This window comes from Microcebus murinus, chromosome 10 (assembly GCF_040939455.1).
Source record: "Microcebus murinus isolate Inina chromosome 10, M.murinus_Inina_mat1.0, whole genome shotgun sequence".
Taxonomy (NCBI): Eukaryota; Metazoa; Chordata; class Mammalia; order Primates; family Cheirogaleidae; genus Microcebus; species Microcebus murinus.
This window is the reverse complement of record NC_134113.1, coordinates 250,794-265,853: the sequence shown is the minus strand read 5'-3', so window position 1 is coordinate 265,853 and position 15,060 is coordinate 250,794. Positions and strand designations below refer to the sequence as shown.

Below are 15,060 nucleotides of genomic sequence, written 5' to 3'. Positions count from 1 at the left end.
TGGCGTGCCCGTGGGAAGTCACGTGTCCAGCGAGGCTGCGAGGCTTTCGCGCCCCGCGCCCTCCCGCCCTCCCCCGCGCGCTGCCGCCCGGGCCCCCGGCGCGCCAGGCACGGACACGGCTTTGCGGCGGTAGGGCTTTATTGCTGCGCGCCGGTCGGCGGCAGGACGAGCTCGGCGTAGGGCGAGGGGGCGGCGAAGGGCGCACGGTCTGAGAGCACGAGCGCCTCCTGCAGGGCCCGGCGCTGCGGGCCGCTGAGCGGGGGGCCGTCCCGGTGCACGCGGAGCCACGGCGTCCCTGCGGGGCGGCGGAGGGGCGGTCAGCGGGCGGGCGGGGCGAGGGCGGGCGGGGCGGGGCGGGGCGGGGCGGCCGGGGCGGGGGCGGCCGGGGCGGGGGCGGCCGGGGCGGGGCGGGGCGGGGGCGGCCGGGGCGGGGCGGGGGCGGCCGGGGCGGGGCGGGGCGGGGGCGGCCGGGGCGGGGCGGGGCGGGGCGGGGGCGGCCGGGGCGGGGCGAGGGCGAGAGCGGGCGGGCGGGGGCGGCGCTCACCGCGGCGCAGCCTCTGGCCCACGTCGACCAGCAGCTCGGCGCCCACCCCCAGGCGGAGCGCATCGCCCGCGCGGCTGCGTCCAGCTCCGAGCTCGTGCAGCACAAGGGCCAGCGGCATCGCATGGATCAGCTCCACCGTGCCTGCGGGGAGAGGGCGTTGAGCGGGGCGCGGGGGCGCGGGGCCGGGGCCGGGGCCGGGGACGGGCGGGCTCCTCCGGCGCTCACCGTCCGCAGGTGAAAGCAGTTCCTCTTGCTCCTGGGCGCGCGGCAGCAGCTGCCGGCGCTGCGCGGGGCTCCCGGAGCACAGCGCTCGGGCCAGGCCCGGGTCTACGCCCTGCCCCGCCAGCATCTGCTCGAAGCGGCCGCGGGCCGAGCCGTCGTCCAGCGCTGCGGCCACCCGCGCGGTGCCCTCCGCCTGCGTCTGGGCCTGTCCGCTGAGCCAGAGCAGGGCGCCCCCTGCCGGCGGGGCGGGGCTTAGGCTGGGCCGGGGCGGGCACCGCGCGGGCCGGCCTAGCTGGAACCCCCCGCCGCCGCCGCCCTGCCTGCCCCTCACCGAGCTTAGTGACCAGGTCCCGGAGGTCCGACGGCCCTGCGCCGTCCATGCACAGCAGCGCCTCCTCCACCTCCAGGGCGTGGCCCACGTTGTGGCCCAGGGGCTTGTCCATGGCGGTCAGGGCTGCGGCGACCCGAAGCCCCAGGCCCGCGCCCACGCCAACCTGCAGAGTCGTGGTTCAGCGGGGACCCGGCCTGGCGCCACCACAGGCCTGGCCTCTGCTGCACCCTGGGTTGCCAGCCCCCAGGATGAGGGCAAGGAAGGCTTAGGGTGGGGACCGGAGCGGGCGCTGTGCCAGACTTCAGCGCTGGGGGCCAGAAGGACCTTGTGCCTGGCCTCTCGGGTGGTCGTCCCAGGCCAGAGGCCAGGTTCTGGGGGTTGGGTGTCACGGAGGGAGGGACGGGACACCGAAAGCAGGATGGCGAGGCGGGCGCGAGTAGAGGGGGGAGGGCCGGTCAGGTCCACATTAAGAGGCCCAGCCCCGCGGAGAGGCCGTAGGCACGCGGGGGCCCCACGGAGGGGCCACAGGCTCCAGCAGGCAGGGTGCTCACCAGCGCTCTCGCCAGCTCCCGGGCCTGCTCCTGGTTCGGGAAGACGGCAGCCTCTCCGAACTTAACGTCCACCACCAGCGCGGACAGTCCCTCCACGACCTTCTTGCTGAGGATGGAGGCTGTCGGGGAGACAGCAGGGGACAATGGAGGGCCAAAAGTCTCCCTGGGAGACTTGAGGGATGCCAACCCTAGGGGCAGGAGGGGTCATGGGCCCTGGGCATTGAGGGCGAAGTCCCCTGGGATGGGGTGGCCACACTGAGCCGGTTGTGAGTCAGGTCACCCCCATGAGTTGGTGGTCAGGCATCCTGTGATGAGGGGACACTGTGATTGGGGGAGGTCCCACTGTCAGGTCACCCCTAATGAAAGGACCCTGGCTGTGAGGTCAGAAGTCAGGGCTCTGTAACCTGCAGCAGGTGGGCCCTGGAGTCGGGTCATGTCACCTGTGATGAGTGGCAGGCTGTCCACGGTGGCTGTCACATCTCTGGCTGCATACAGGATTCCATCCCCAGGAACCAGTTTCTTACTCTGCCCCACAATGCAGCAGCCCACTTGCTCCAGCAGTGCCTGCATCTGGTCAGACAGCCCCCATCCCCCGTGACCCAGATCAATAACCCCATCACAGGACTCAGCAGCAGCCTTGACAGAGATCCAGGACTAGGACCCGTGACCTGTGAATGCTTGCGATAAATCCTCAGCATTGACTCTGACCTTTGTTTTGTCAAAATTCTGATCACTGTTTTATGGCCCCTTGATGATCGGTGGTTTTGACCAAGTCCACATTAATGATCCCGGTCAAAGTTCCACTGATGATCTGACCTAAGTCCACTGACTATCAGAGGCCCATGAATAACTTTGGTCAGTATCTTCATTAGTGATCTTAATGATCTACCCGTGATTCTGGCCAAGGTCTCCGTGAGCTGAGATCAACTGCCAGTGGGTGGCCTCGTACCTGCTCTGGGCTCTGGATGACGTTGAATCCAGGGACAGACTCCAGCTTATCCAAGGTGCCCCCTGTGTGTGCCAGGCCACGTCCACTGATCATGGGCACCTGGTGGGCAGGGATGCTGAGTACACCTGCACAGTGCCTCTCACCCCCACCTACACATGCTCCCTCACCTTCCCTGGGTAGGACTTATGCTGGACTTAAACAGTGTTTAAGCAGTTTTAGTGGGTGCCCAGCTGGTGGAGAGGGAATGAAAATGAAAATTTCCTGGTTGAGGGCCTGGTGTCCGTTGGGGAGGAGGTGGGTACCCAGCCCTGGGGACACAAGACTAGGAGACAGGGGGAGAAAGGTACTGTGTCCCCCCCCCAACTTGGTTCTGTTGCAAGGGGCCTAGTCTGGGGCCTCAGGGGGACCCAAGTTCTATGGGGGTGGCAAGAAGCTTGGGTCCTGTCTTTGAGGGCTCTGTCTGGGCCAGGGGTGGGGTGGGGAGCTGCCTGTGGATGGCTTGGTTGCTGGCTCTCTGGGGTCAGAGGTTCTGGTCTGGAGAGGAGGTGGTCTCTAACCTTGCAGCCACATGCAGCCAGGGCAGGTGCCAGCACCAGGCTGACCTTGTCACCCACACCCCCTGTGGAATGTTTGTCCACCAGCTGCTGGCGCCAGGCCTTTGGCCACTCCAGCTGCTGTCCAGACTCAGCCAGTGCCCGGGTCAGAGCTGAGGTCTCCTCCAGATCCATGCCCTGCAGTCGGACGGCCATGAGCATGGCGCCTGGGTGTGAAGCATTATTATGGTGAGGACGGTGTCCCCAAAGCAGTGGGTCATCCCCGGGGCCAGTGAGGGGTGTGGCCCTCCCAGGGACGGACAGTCTCTGGGAGCTGACCTCCCAGATCAGGGTCAGAAGGGCCCAGTCCTCCCCACGCACCGATCTGTGCGCCCTGCGCGCGCCCGTTCACCACAGCGTCCACGAAGCCTCTGATGTCCGCCTCGCTCAGGCGGCCTCCATCCCGCTTTATGCGGATCAGCTCCGGAAGCTGCTTGGGCTCTGACCGGGCGTCAGGAAGTCCCCGGCTCCCTTCCCCCGAGAGGTCACCAGGCCCTACCGGGGCGGGTGGAGCCTGGGCTCCTGGGGTCGCTGTTGCTGCCATAGCTCCGGGCCTGCGGGGATGCCAGACTCCTCTGGAACCCGCTGCCGCCTGTGTCCTTGTCCCTGCGGCCACGCGCTCCTGTCCCGACCCTGTCCCTGCGTGTCTCTCTGGTGCCACCCCTCTGTCCCTTGTCTGTGTCGCCGTGTCCGTTTCTTTCTCTGTAGTTCCCGCTTCCCACCTCGCAGCTTGCACCTGCCCATACCTGTTCAGCACCGCAGCCCCTGCCCGCTCTGCTTGGGTTCTGCCTTGCGCGCAGCCGCGGGGTCCCGACCGCGGGGTTCACTCGGGGCGCGCCCGTCCGTCGCCTGCGGGCAGCAGCAGGTCCGCGGCGGTCAGTAGCAGCCCACGGACAGCGGGCGGGCGGGGCCGTTCCCTCAGTTAAGTGGGGCTCGCCAAGCGCCGCCTCAAGGAAGTCCTGCTGGCTACGCTCCTGGCCTCTCCCCAAAGTGGATGGCGGGTGCAGGACTTCCTCAAAGTGGCTGGCGGGGTGCAGGGCTTACGGGAATTGGAGGGCCCAGAGGGGCGGCAGGTGGGGTCACCGGCCCATCCCGTCCAGCTTGCCGGGGTCTCCGGAGTCTGTGGGTCCGGAGTGCACCCTTCCACCCGTCCCGGGGGGGTTCGACGGTCGGTCACCGCCCAGACCCTCCGTCTCCCGACCTGGCCTCGCGGGGACACTCGGCCCCGCCCTCGGACGGGTTCCAAAGGTCCGACTTCCCGGACGCCCGGCCCCGCCCTAGCCTCGCCGGGACCCCGGGCGCGCGGGCGCGCACACAGACAGGCGGACGCGACACTGGCTCAGAAACTTTAAGCAGACACTTGTGGGGCCGCGCCCGCCCGGCCGGCCGGTCAGTTGTCCACGTCGGTCACCATCCTGGCCAGGTAGTCTGAGTGCCGGATTCCGAAGGTCCAGCCACCAGGCTTCCGGTACTGCAGGCCCTGGCAGGAGACGCCGCTGACCTCGCGGACCCAGCCGTCCCGCTTCGCGCTGGGACCCCTGTACCCCCGGAGAGCCCTGAGCCCATACCTCAGACCTTAGACCCTCATCCCCCGCTTCTGACCCTTGACCCTGGGATCCCGACCACCTTGTCCACGTTGTAGGCTGCGGGCCCCGGCGTGCTGTCTCGGGGAATCGAAGTCCGCGGTAGCATCGTGAACTGGGGGGCCCGGGACTTGTAGACCCCAGGGTTCACCTCTTGGTAGGCGCTGGGGCCCGGAGTCTGCGGGAGGGCGGAAGGGGTGCTGGGTCTGGCCTCCATTCCCCGCCGGCCAGAGGCGCGGCCCTCCCCGTTGGCCCCTGGCTATGCTGAGCCCGACGGCCCCTCCCCCACCTTGCTGAGGTCCTCGTAGCAGCTGCCCACTGTTCTGCGCCCGTAGATGGAGTACGTTGGGGCCGAGACTTTGCTGATGACGCGCGGGCCCAGGAGCGAGGGCACGTTGTAGGACGCAGGACCTGGGAAGGGGCCAGCGAGGGTTCGGCTGGGGCAGGGGTGTGTCATTGCGGACAGGCACGGGGGCTCCCCTCGGGTGCGAGTGCGGGGTGGTCCCAGCGCCTGGAGCGCGGCCTGGGGTCCGGGGTGGGCAGGTCGCAGGTGCTGTCTTCCGAACCTCACCTGGGGCCTGGCGCTCCGCGGGTATACCCCAGTTTCGGGGAGCGATGCTGTGCCGAGGCGCGCTGGGGTACGTCGCGTTCCCAGCTCGCTCCGGGAAGTACCTGCCTGCGGGGGAACCAAGGGTGTGGGCGGGAACGGGTAGGGGGGCCTGGTGGGAACCGGTGATGGGGTCCTGGGGCTGGGAGAATTGAAGCCACGATTTGTCAAGCCCCGGGGAGGATCGGGGTTCTGGGTTCTGAGATCCGGATATGGGGCTGCCGAATATGGGGCGTTAGGGCACCCGAGGGGAGCTCGGGGTTCAGGTGGGGGAATCCCAGGTGGGCCTCCCTGGAGGCAGCCTGCGTGGGGGTGCCCGGGGCCCCAGGGTCCTGACCCGGTCCGGGGGTGCGGAAAGGCGCTGAGTGGCGCAGGCGGCCAAGGATGGAGTAGGCGGGCGTGCCGTCGCGGCCGCGCACGGTAATGTTGGCGGGCACCAGGTGGCTGGGCCCGGGGCCGCACGTCGTCCGCTGCGTGGGGAGGCTCGCGCCGAAGGTGAAGGCGGGGGCGCGGGGCCGCGACGGGTCGTGCAGGATGTAGCCTGCGGGGCCGTCCGGGCATCACCAAGTGGCCGGGCGAACCGCCCTCCGTCCCCGCGCAGACCCCTCCTCCCTCCCGGGCGCAGTTCTCGGTGCGGGGAGCATCGGCCCGCCCGCTTCGTTCCTGTCCTCAGCCCCGCGCGCCAGGACCCCACACCGGGTCCAGACACAGACCTCCCTGGGCTCTCCTCTCCCCCGGCACCGGCCCACCCCCCACCGCGGAGCCCGCCCCTGCTACCGGTGTTCGCTGGCAGCTTGTATTTGGGCCCCGGGCCTCTGAAGTGCGCCGAGATGGGGCCGCGGGGCCGGTGTGGCCGCCAGGTGCCAACCCAGATGTTGGAGCCCATGGCGCGGGTCGTGGGCGCTCACGGCTTGCAGCACCTGCGGACAGACCGTGGCGCGGGCCCTCCACCTCAGACGCGCCGGACGCGCTGCCCGGTCCCCGGGATCAGCGCGGCCCGGGGGCGGGGCCCATCCCGTATCCCAGGCGCCAGGAAAACAAACGGTGGCTTTCCCCGACTTGGGGGGTTGGGGGGAGCGGTCTCTGCCCCCTACCCAGAAACAAGTTCAGCAGGGGTCTGGGGTGGGGAGGTCCGATGTGCTGTGGCACTAAACCCATGAGCGCCAAGTTTGGACCCAGACTTCTGGGAGTCCCTGGGTCTGTGGGGAACAGGGTATTTTAGTGGTGCTGGGACAGGGTGCCGGAGGAGGGGCCGCACGGGCCGGGATGCACTGACCTGCTGTGGGCGGTGGCCCCGGGTGTGGGAAAACACATCAAAGCGAGGTGACTGGACCCCCCCCACACGCACACACACCCTCCCGCCCTGCCCGGCTCCCAGACCCCATTGTGTCCGGGTCTGCTTCCTGGCAACCAGACTGACTACCCCCCACCCCCACAACCGGTCTCTGCGCCTGCCTCCCCCCAGCGGTAAAGGAGGCCTGTCCTGGGGGCCCTGGACTCTGGTGGGACGGTAGGGTGGGCTGCAGACCAGAATGCCGCCCTCGCCCTTCCCCAAGCTTCAGTACACCCATCCCAGAATTAGACAGATCTGCAGACAAAAAACAGGTATAGGGATAAAGGAATTGAATAATACAAACACCAAGCTCAATTTAATTGTATGTAGAGAGAGAGTTTTGCATCTATTTAAGCCCATGGAATATTTGCAAAAAATAATCATGTGGTGGGCCACAAAATACTCATGTAAGTTGAATAAAGAGATATACTAGGACATATAATTTGATTTACAGTTCAATTCTAAGAAAGCAATAACATGTAAAAAAGAGACAAATATTTTGAAATGAACAGGTCCCTACAAACTAGGGTTTCCTATTAAAAACAACAAGTTAACAAATCCTTTTAAAAAATCTCTGGATGGGCTGAGTGCAGTGGCTCACACCTGTAATCCTAGCACTCTGGGAGGCCGAGGCGTGAGAATTGCTTGAGCTCAGGAGTTCGAGACCAGCCTGAGCAAGAACGACACCCCATCTCTACTAAAAATAGAAAAAATTAGCCAGGTATGGTGGCACCTGCCTGTAGTCCCAGCTACTTAGGAGGCTGAGGCAGGAGGATTGCTTGAGCCCATAAGTTTGAGGTTGCTGTGAGCTAGGCTGATGCCACAGCACTCTAGCCTGGGCAAGAGAGTGAGACTCTGTCTAAAAAAAAAAAATATTCTCTGGATGAAAAAGAGACTTATCTGACATTATAAACTATATATAAAACACTGCAAAAGTAGATTCCCTTCATATCCAACTCCCATAGGATGCAGCTAAAGCTGTATTCTGAGGAAAATTTATACCCTTAAAAATGACTTCATTATTGTATTTTTAAGTTTTTTTCCTGGGAGCATAGATTTAAGTTGCCTTGAATATACACTCCCAGTAACTTCATTGTTAATGAAGAAAAATTTAAAGAAACTTAGTGTTTATCTTACAAACAGGAAAAAGAATAAGTAAAAGAATGAAACAGGCACTAACACAAACAAAACAGTAGAAAGGATAAATAGAATAGGTATTTATTTATTTATATTTTTTCCAGCATATTATGGGGGAACAAATGTTAAGGTCACGTATATTTCCCTTGCCCCCCTCCCCTCTCGAGTCAGAGCTTCAAGCGTGTCCATCCCCCAGTTGGTGTGCAGGTATTTTTAAAAAGAAGACAGATAAGCGGATTAACACTCCAGTGAGCTTGATCAAAGTATACAAGATTAAGAATGAGAAAACAAGATACCAATGCAAAAGAGGATAAAATAATTTAGGAGATTTCATTATGTGAGTCTTGAGACAAATTTAAAAACCCGGACGGCAGGGCGCGGTGGCTCACGCCTGTAATCCTAGCACTCTGGGAGGCTGAGGTGGGCGGATTGCTCGAGGTCAGGAGTTCGAAACCAGCCTGAGCAAGAGCAAGACCCCGTCTCTACTATAAATTGAAAGAAATTAATTGGCCAACTAATATATATATAAAATTAGCCGGGCATGGTGTCACATGCCTGTAGTCCCAGCTACTCGGGAGGCTGAGGCAGAAGGATTGCTTGAGCCCAGGAGTTTGAGGTTGCTGTGAGCTAGGCTGACGCTATGGCACTCACGCTAGCCTGGGCAACAAAGCGAGACTCTGTCTCAAAAAAAAAAAAACAAAAAAAACCTGGACGAAATGGGTTATTTTTCAGCAAAACATTATATAATGAATCTAAGAAGTAAAACAATTTAATAGACAATTTTCTATATGTATCAGTTAGAAATTACATTTGGCAATGAGTATCAGCCTCCCCTACAAACAAACAAACACCACCTCCAACTAATTGATTAAATACCTGGGAGTATTTTCCTGGACTCAGGTAAAAGACATCTGGAAGTAAGTACCCAGCCTGACATCCGGCTCCCTGAAGCCTTTAGAGAACAGGCTTCTTATTTCCATCCTTGGTCCTTACGGTTGCAAGACAGATGTTCCACCTCTAGCCCATGCTCATCTTCCAGAAGAGAAGAGCAGTGGTAGAGGGCGTCAACCTAATAACAGAGAGAGGTTCGCCAAAGGTCATGCGTTTATTAGAGAATGAGCAAAAACACTGCAATGCAGAGTATGGATGTCATGGCAACCATGGCACACTGGAACAGCTTGAGGTAAGGAGATGCTCTTAAAATCAAAAGGAAGAGTACATACATGTAAGTTGTTCTGAAACCAAGGGAATGTTGGTTACAGGGGCTTACTGCAGGAGTTGACATTGGTTTGTTAGTGGAGACAGGGTATCAGGCAAGTGTTTTTGCAGTCTGGTTAGCTGTCCTTATGACTCATGTAGCAAGCTGCAGTTTGGAAAGTCCTTGGCAAAAGTTCTTGTCACAGGCGTGTGTGCATAATAACCCTTTGGAGAGTTTGTAGTGGTTCTTGTTGGCCTGTGTACATGGGGGCTCCTTCTTAACCTAGTGACTCTGTTTTGTTTGGGTTTGACACAAACTCCATCTTGATATTGGCAACTTTCCTGTTTCCTCCTTTTGATCGAATCTTTCTCTGAAAGTATCACTGATCAAATATCCTGTGGTTAGGTTTTGATTGTCCCTGGCTGCCAGGATGGGGCTGTCCTTGTCAATCTGGTCCATGTTGGGAGATGGCTAGCAATTTTAAGTCAGTGTCAAAACCATTTTAGCTACATTTGAGGAATAAAGAAGTTTGGAAAGAGTGGCTGTCAGGTTAAACCTGCCTGGAGTTTATTGTTAAGTTCAGTTTTATTAGTTTCATAGGTTAGCTAAATGGGACCTGATCAAATTAAAAAGCTTCTGCTCAGCCATGGAAACTATCACGAGAGCAAACAGACAACCTCTAGAATGGGAGAAAATATTTGCATGTTACACATCTGATAAAGGGCTGATAACTAGAATCTATATAGAATTCAGGAAAATCAGCAAGAAAAAAATCAAACAGCCCTATCAAAAAGTAGGCAAAGGAGATGAACAGAAAGTTTTCCTTTTTTTGAGACAGAGTCTCACTTTGTTTCCTAGGCCTAGAATGAGTGCCGTGGCATCAGCCTAGCTCACAGCAACCTCAAACTCCTGGGCTCAAGCAATCCTCCTGCCTCAGCCTCCCAAGTAGCTGGGATTACAGGCATGCGCCACCATGCCCAGCTAATTTTTTGTATATATATTTTTAGTTGGTCAATTAATTTCTTTCTATATTTGGTAGAGACGGGGTCTCGCTCAGACTGGTTTTGAACTCCTGACCTCGAGCAATCCGCCCGCCTTGGATTACAGGCGTGAGCCACCACACCCGGCCCAGAAACTTTTCAAAAGAAGACAGAATAATGGCCAACAAACATATGAAAAATGCACATCTCTAATCATCAGGGAAATGCAAATCAAAACTGCAATTAGTGCCTTTTGATAAAGGCAGTGAGAACAGCCTTTATCAAAAAGTCCCCAAACGATAAATATTGGCATCGATGTGTAGAAATAGGAACACCCTTACACTGCTGGTGGGACTGCAAACTAGTGCAACCTCTGTGAAAAGTAACATGGAAATACCTCAAAGAGATACAAGTAGATCTACCATTTGATCCAGCAATCTCATTACTGGGCATCTACCCAAAAGAACAAAAGACATTCTATAAAAAAAGACACCTGCATTTGAATGTTTATGGCGGCACAATTCACAATTGCAAAGATGTGGAAACAACCCAAATGCCCATCAATACATGAGTGGATTAATAAAATGTGGTATATGTATACCATGGAGTACTATTCAGCTATAAGACGCAATGGGGATCTAGCACCTCTTGTATTTTCCTGGATAGAGCTGGAACCCATTCTACTAAGTGAAGTACCCCAAGAATGGAAAAGCAAGCACCACACGTACTCACCAGCAAATTGGCATTAACTGACCAACACCTAAGTGCATATATAGCAATAACATTCATCGGGTGTCGGGCAGGTGGGAGGGGGAGGAGGAGGAGGGGATGGGTATGTTCACACCTAACGGGTCACCGTCTAGGGGATGGACACGCTTGAAGCTCTGACTCAGGTGGGGCAAGGGCAATATACGTAACCCAAACATTTCTGCCCCTATAATATGCGGAAATAAAAATGAAAAAATAAAACACGTGAGAGTCAATTTCGTGCGTCACCTCGGCTGGGCGTGGTGCTCAACTGGCAGCTCTTCTGAGTCTTTGGTTCTTCCCTCCTCCCTGTCTTCAAGCCCCACACGTGGTAGCCACTCCTGCATTTGCTGCTTCATCTGTTACCTACATCAGCAGTTAACTTCATTTTACTAGTTAACAATTCCTTACATTAATTTTTTTTCCTATTCACATTACTGGTGTGGTTTTTACCTGATTGAAACGAGGGATGCCGTGTACCGAGGTGAAAGTGGTGGGGAGCAGAGCTGGCCTGAGTGCGTCCGTCAGGGCTCCGTGCAGAAAACACTGTAGGAGTATTTAAGGTAGAAATAGATTTATTACAGGGACTATAATAAAATTCTTGGGTGGGCTGGCAGTATAGGAGCTGAGAGGTGGCCCTCGGGACTAGTGAGTTTAAGAGGAGACTTGGGTAGCTGTGACTGTGACCGGGACCCTGGCGGGGATCCTGACACCCCTCTCTTGCTGCCTGTGCCACACTCTCTACGCGGGACGGAAGCCTGCACGTCATTTTGCACTTGGAGTCTCACACAGGTGTGCTCAGTCCAACAGCCTCACCCAGAACGCTAGCTGCAAGGGAATCTGCAAAACGCAGCTTTAGCTTTTCCGTTCTAAAGTGCAGGAAATAAACAAAAGGAGGTGCGAATGGAAGCTGAGTGCAAGTGACCACATCCAGGTAGGTGGAAAGTCAAGAGTCCTGATTTGAGCACCTTGGGCTCTATGGCCCACCCAAGTGAAGATGTTAAAGGGGTGCACCTGGTCTAGGTTGGAGATGCAGACCTGGGAGACGTCAGCAAATCATGGGAATGAGAGGGACCACTTAGAGCACTAAATCTAGCCTACCTCCTGTTTTTGTACATAAAGTTTTATTGGAATGCAGCCACATTGTTTGTTTACTAGTTCTATTTTTATTTTTTTTTGAGACAGAGACTCACTCTGTCACCCTGGCTGGAGTGCAGTGGCACCATCATAGCTCACTGTAAGACTTGAGTAGTTGCAAGTTGAGTAGTTGCAAGACTTGAGTTGCAGACTTGAGTAGTTGCAAGAGACCATGACCTGCAAAGGCAAAACCAGTTACAATTTGGCTCTTTGCACAGAAACTTTGCTGTTCCCTAACTTAGGGCGTGTATGTGGATAAAGAACAGGAAGGGAGCTGGGTGTGGTGGCTCATGCCTGTAATCCTAGCACTCTGGGAGGCCAAGGTGGGAGGATCTCTTTTTCTTTTTTTGAAACAGAGTCTCACTTCGTTGCCCAGGCTAGAGTGAGTGCCATGGTGTCAGCCTAGCTCACAGCAACCTCAAACTCCTGGGCTCAGCGATCCTATTGCCTCAGCCTCCCAAGTAGCTGGGACTACAGGCATGCGCCACCATGCCCGGCTAATTTTTTCTATATATATTTTTAGTTGGTCAATTAATTTCTTTCTATTTTTGATAGAGACAGGGTCTCACTCAGGCTGGTTTCGAACTCCTGACCTCAAGCAATCTGCCTGCCTCGGCCTCCCAGAGTGCTAGGATTGCAGGCGTGAGCCACTGTGCCTGGCCTAGGATCTCTTAAGGTCAGGAGTTCAAGACCAGCCTGAGCAAGAGCAAGACCCCGTCTCTACTAAAAATAGAAAGAAATTAACTGGACAGCTAAAAATATATAGAAACAATTAGCCAGGCTTGGTGGCGCATGCCTGTAGTCCCAGCTACTTGGGAGGCTGAGGCAGGAAGGTTGCTTGAGCCCAGGAGTCTGAGGTTGCTGTGAGCTAGGCTGATGCCATGGCACTCTAGCCCGGGCAACAGAGTGAGACTCTGTCTCAAAAACAAAACAAAACAAAACAGAACAGGAAGGGCACAGAGCTCCGGGCACTGCGGCAGCCCTGGGTTGGAGATTTGGGAGACATGAGCACTTATGTCACTCATCAAGAGATTACCATCTCCGGTTCTCAGCGCTTGGGCTGTCAGGTTGTGGGATGTTCTTTGAGTGCAGCCTACAGGTTTCTAATCCTCTCTGGTGATGCTGACCTGGGTGGGATGGTGTTTCACATCTGCGGTGAGGTCCTGTCAGACGGCAGGAAGACTCTGTCTTCCCAACTAGATTACTGTGAAACTGCTGCATAATTATCTGGCATGTGTTAAAGTAAATTTAAATGGAAACCAGGCCTAAACAATCTCTGACCAGACAAAACCAGTGAGGCCTCATAAGGGACCTCAGCCTTTCTTAATTGCAAACCTAAGGGAAACTTTGAGTCATTTCTGGTAAATGCTTCTTTTTGACAGAAACAAAACTTAAGCCCAGCCAATCATACGCAGCCAACTAACACAGGATTATGTAACCAAGGACTTTCCAACAGGATAAACTTGGGCAACTGTATAACTGTAACTACATAACTTCTTTTTTTTTTCTTTTTGAGACAGAATCTCACTCTGTTGCCTGGGCTAGAGTGCCGTGGCATCAGCCTAGCTCACAGCAACCTCAGACTCCTGGGTTCAAGCAATCCTCCTGCCTCAGCTTCCCCAGTAGCTGGGACTACAGGCATGCACCACCATGCCTGGCTAATTTTTTTTCTATATGTATTTTAGTTGGCCAATTAATTTCTATTTTTTTAGTAGAGACGGGGTCTCACCCTTGCTCAGGCTGGTTTCAAACTCCTGACCTTGAGCGATCCACCCGCCTCAGCCTCCCTACGTAATTTCTTTACTGTGCTTCTGCATTTTCCCAATAAATACTTATCTATGACATCTTGTCATTGACCTAGAGAAAAATAAGTGTTTATACTAAAGTATTTTCTCAGAAAGGAAAGAAACTAACCCCAATACTTTTCGAGTTCATATGACTTGAGTAATCTTTAACAAATAAAAATATTGAGGGGGGAGGGGGCGGGTATATACATACATAATGAGTGCAACAATGACATGTGCACCATCTGGGGGATGGTCATGCTGGAAACTCAGACTTGGGGGGGGAAGGGCATTTATTGAAACCTTAAAATCTGTACCCCCATAATATGCCGAAAAATAACCCAATAAAAATATTAGTGAAAATGGATATTGTACCTAGCTTTTTTAGTCAAATAAACTCATGTTACCTTTGTTACAAAATATGTCAACAAGAAAAATAACCTGAGACAAGTAGTTTTGTTTAATGATATTAAAGATATAATATGTCTGCCTGAAGATAGTTTCCAAAATGTTTTTGGTAACTTGAAACCTTAAAATGATACTAAGTTATATTAAATGATAGATATTCATTAAATATCTAGATCATTTCCAAATAAGATAAACTACTAAAACATCAATTGCTAAGCATAACTTTAAGATTATGTATTCTTTTTTTTTTTTTGAGACAGGGTCTCGCTTTGTTGCCCAGGCTAGAGTGAGTGACGTGACATCAGCCTAGCTCACAGCAACCTCAATCAAACTCCTGGGCTCAAGTGATCCTCCTGCCTCAGCCTCCGAGTAGCTGGGACTACAGGCATGCGCCACCATGCCCGGCTAATTTTTTCTCTATATATTTTTAGTTGGCCAATTAATTTCTTTCTATTTGTAGCAGAGATGGGGTCTCACTCTTGCTCAGGCTGGTCTTAAACTCCTGACCTTGAGTGATCCTCCTGCCTCGGCCTCCCAGAGTGCTAGGATTACAGGCTTGAGCCACAGCGCCTGGCCAAGATTATGTGTTTTTGACTTCTTACTGAGTAGCTGGTGATATTTGGGGGGCTGGTTAGAATGTGCTGTGCTATGAAGAAAGATATGTGGTTTTAAAATTATGAAATCATGTATTTGCTAATTTTCACCAGATACTAAGGTTACTAAGAGCTAAGAATTTTAATTCATATATGTAACTAAAACTATTAGAAGTAGTAAGGATAAAAGGAAACAATTGTATATGGTATAAATATGAAAGTTGTACACAGAAAGTAAGATCTGTTTTTAATGAGGAAATGTATACAAAGTGTTTACTTTGTATACTTTTCATTAAGGAAAATAAAAATGTATGTAAAGGCAGGATGACTGTTCCAGAATAAAAAAGAAGAGGCCGGGCGCGG

The 15,060-nt window shown here is 54.8% G+C and overlaps 2 protein-coding genes across 6 annotated transcripts; both read right to left on the bottom strand.

Annotated features, from left to right (window-relative positions):
• Positions 1–120: 120 nt before the first annotated feature.
• Positions 121–4,395, bottom strand: TYMP (thymidine phosphorylase). Of its 4 annotated transcripts, XM_012789506.3 has the most exons (10): positions 3,937–4,387; positions 3,512–3,744; positions 3,155–3,357; positions 2,598–2,696; positions 2,089–2,218; positions 1,649–1,767; positions 1,098–1,260; positions 770–1,000; positions 545–685; positions 121–295 (listed from the first exon to the last, which is right to left on the bottom strand). In XM_012789506.3, the coding sequence occupies exons 2-10, from the start codon at positions 3,732–3,734 to the stop codon at positions 138–140; spliced, it is 1,467 nt and encodes a 488-aa protein (XP_012644960.2). In that variant the 5' UTR covers positions 3,735–3,744; positions 3,937–4,387; the 3' UTR covers positions 121–137. The 4 variants fall into 4 exon arrangements, with proteins under 4 accessions (XP_012644960.2, XP_075862992.1, XP_075862993.1 ...); XM_076006877.1 differs by having other exon boundaries at positions 545–1,000; positions 3,937–4,395; XM_076006878.1 differs by lacking the exon at positions 2,598–2,696 and having other exon boundaries at positions 3,937–4,393.
• A 129-nt stretch (positions 4,396–4,524) lies between these two features.
• On the bottom strand, positions 4,525–6,736 carry CIMAP1B (ciliary microtubule associated protein 1B). 2 transcript variants are annotated; one of them, XM_012789513.2, is made up of 7 exons: positions 6,657–6,736; positions 6,158–6,300; positions 5,718–5,921; positions 5,345–5,449; positions 5,063–5,184; positions 4,817–4,951; positions 4,525–4,670 (listed from the first exon to the last, which is right to left on the bottom strand). In XM_012789513.2, the coding sequence occupies exons 2-7, from the start codon at positions 6,264–6,266 to the stop codon at positions 4,581–4,583; spliced, it is 765 nt and encodes a 254-aa protein (XP_012644967.1). In that variant the 5' UTR covers positions 6,267–6,300; positions 6,657–6,736; the 3' UTR covers positions 4,525–4,580. The 2 variants fall into 2 exon arrangements, with proteins under 2 accessions (XP_012644967.1, XP_012644968.1); XM_012789514.2 differs by having other exon boundaries at positions 4,525–4,661.
• Between the last annotated feature and the right edge of the window lie 8,324 nt (positions 6,737–15,060).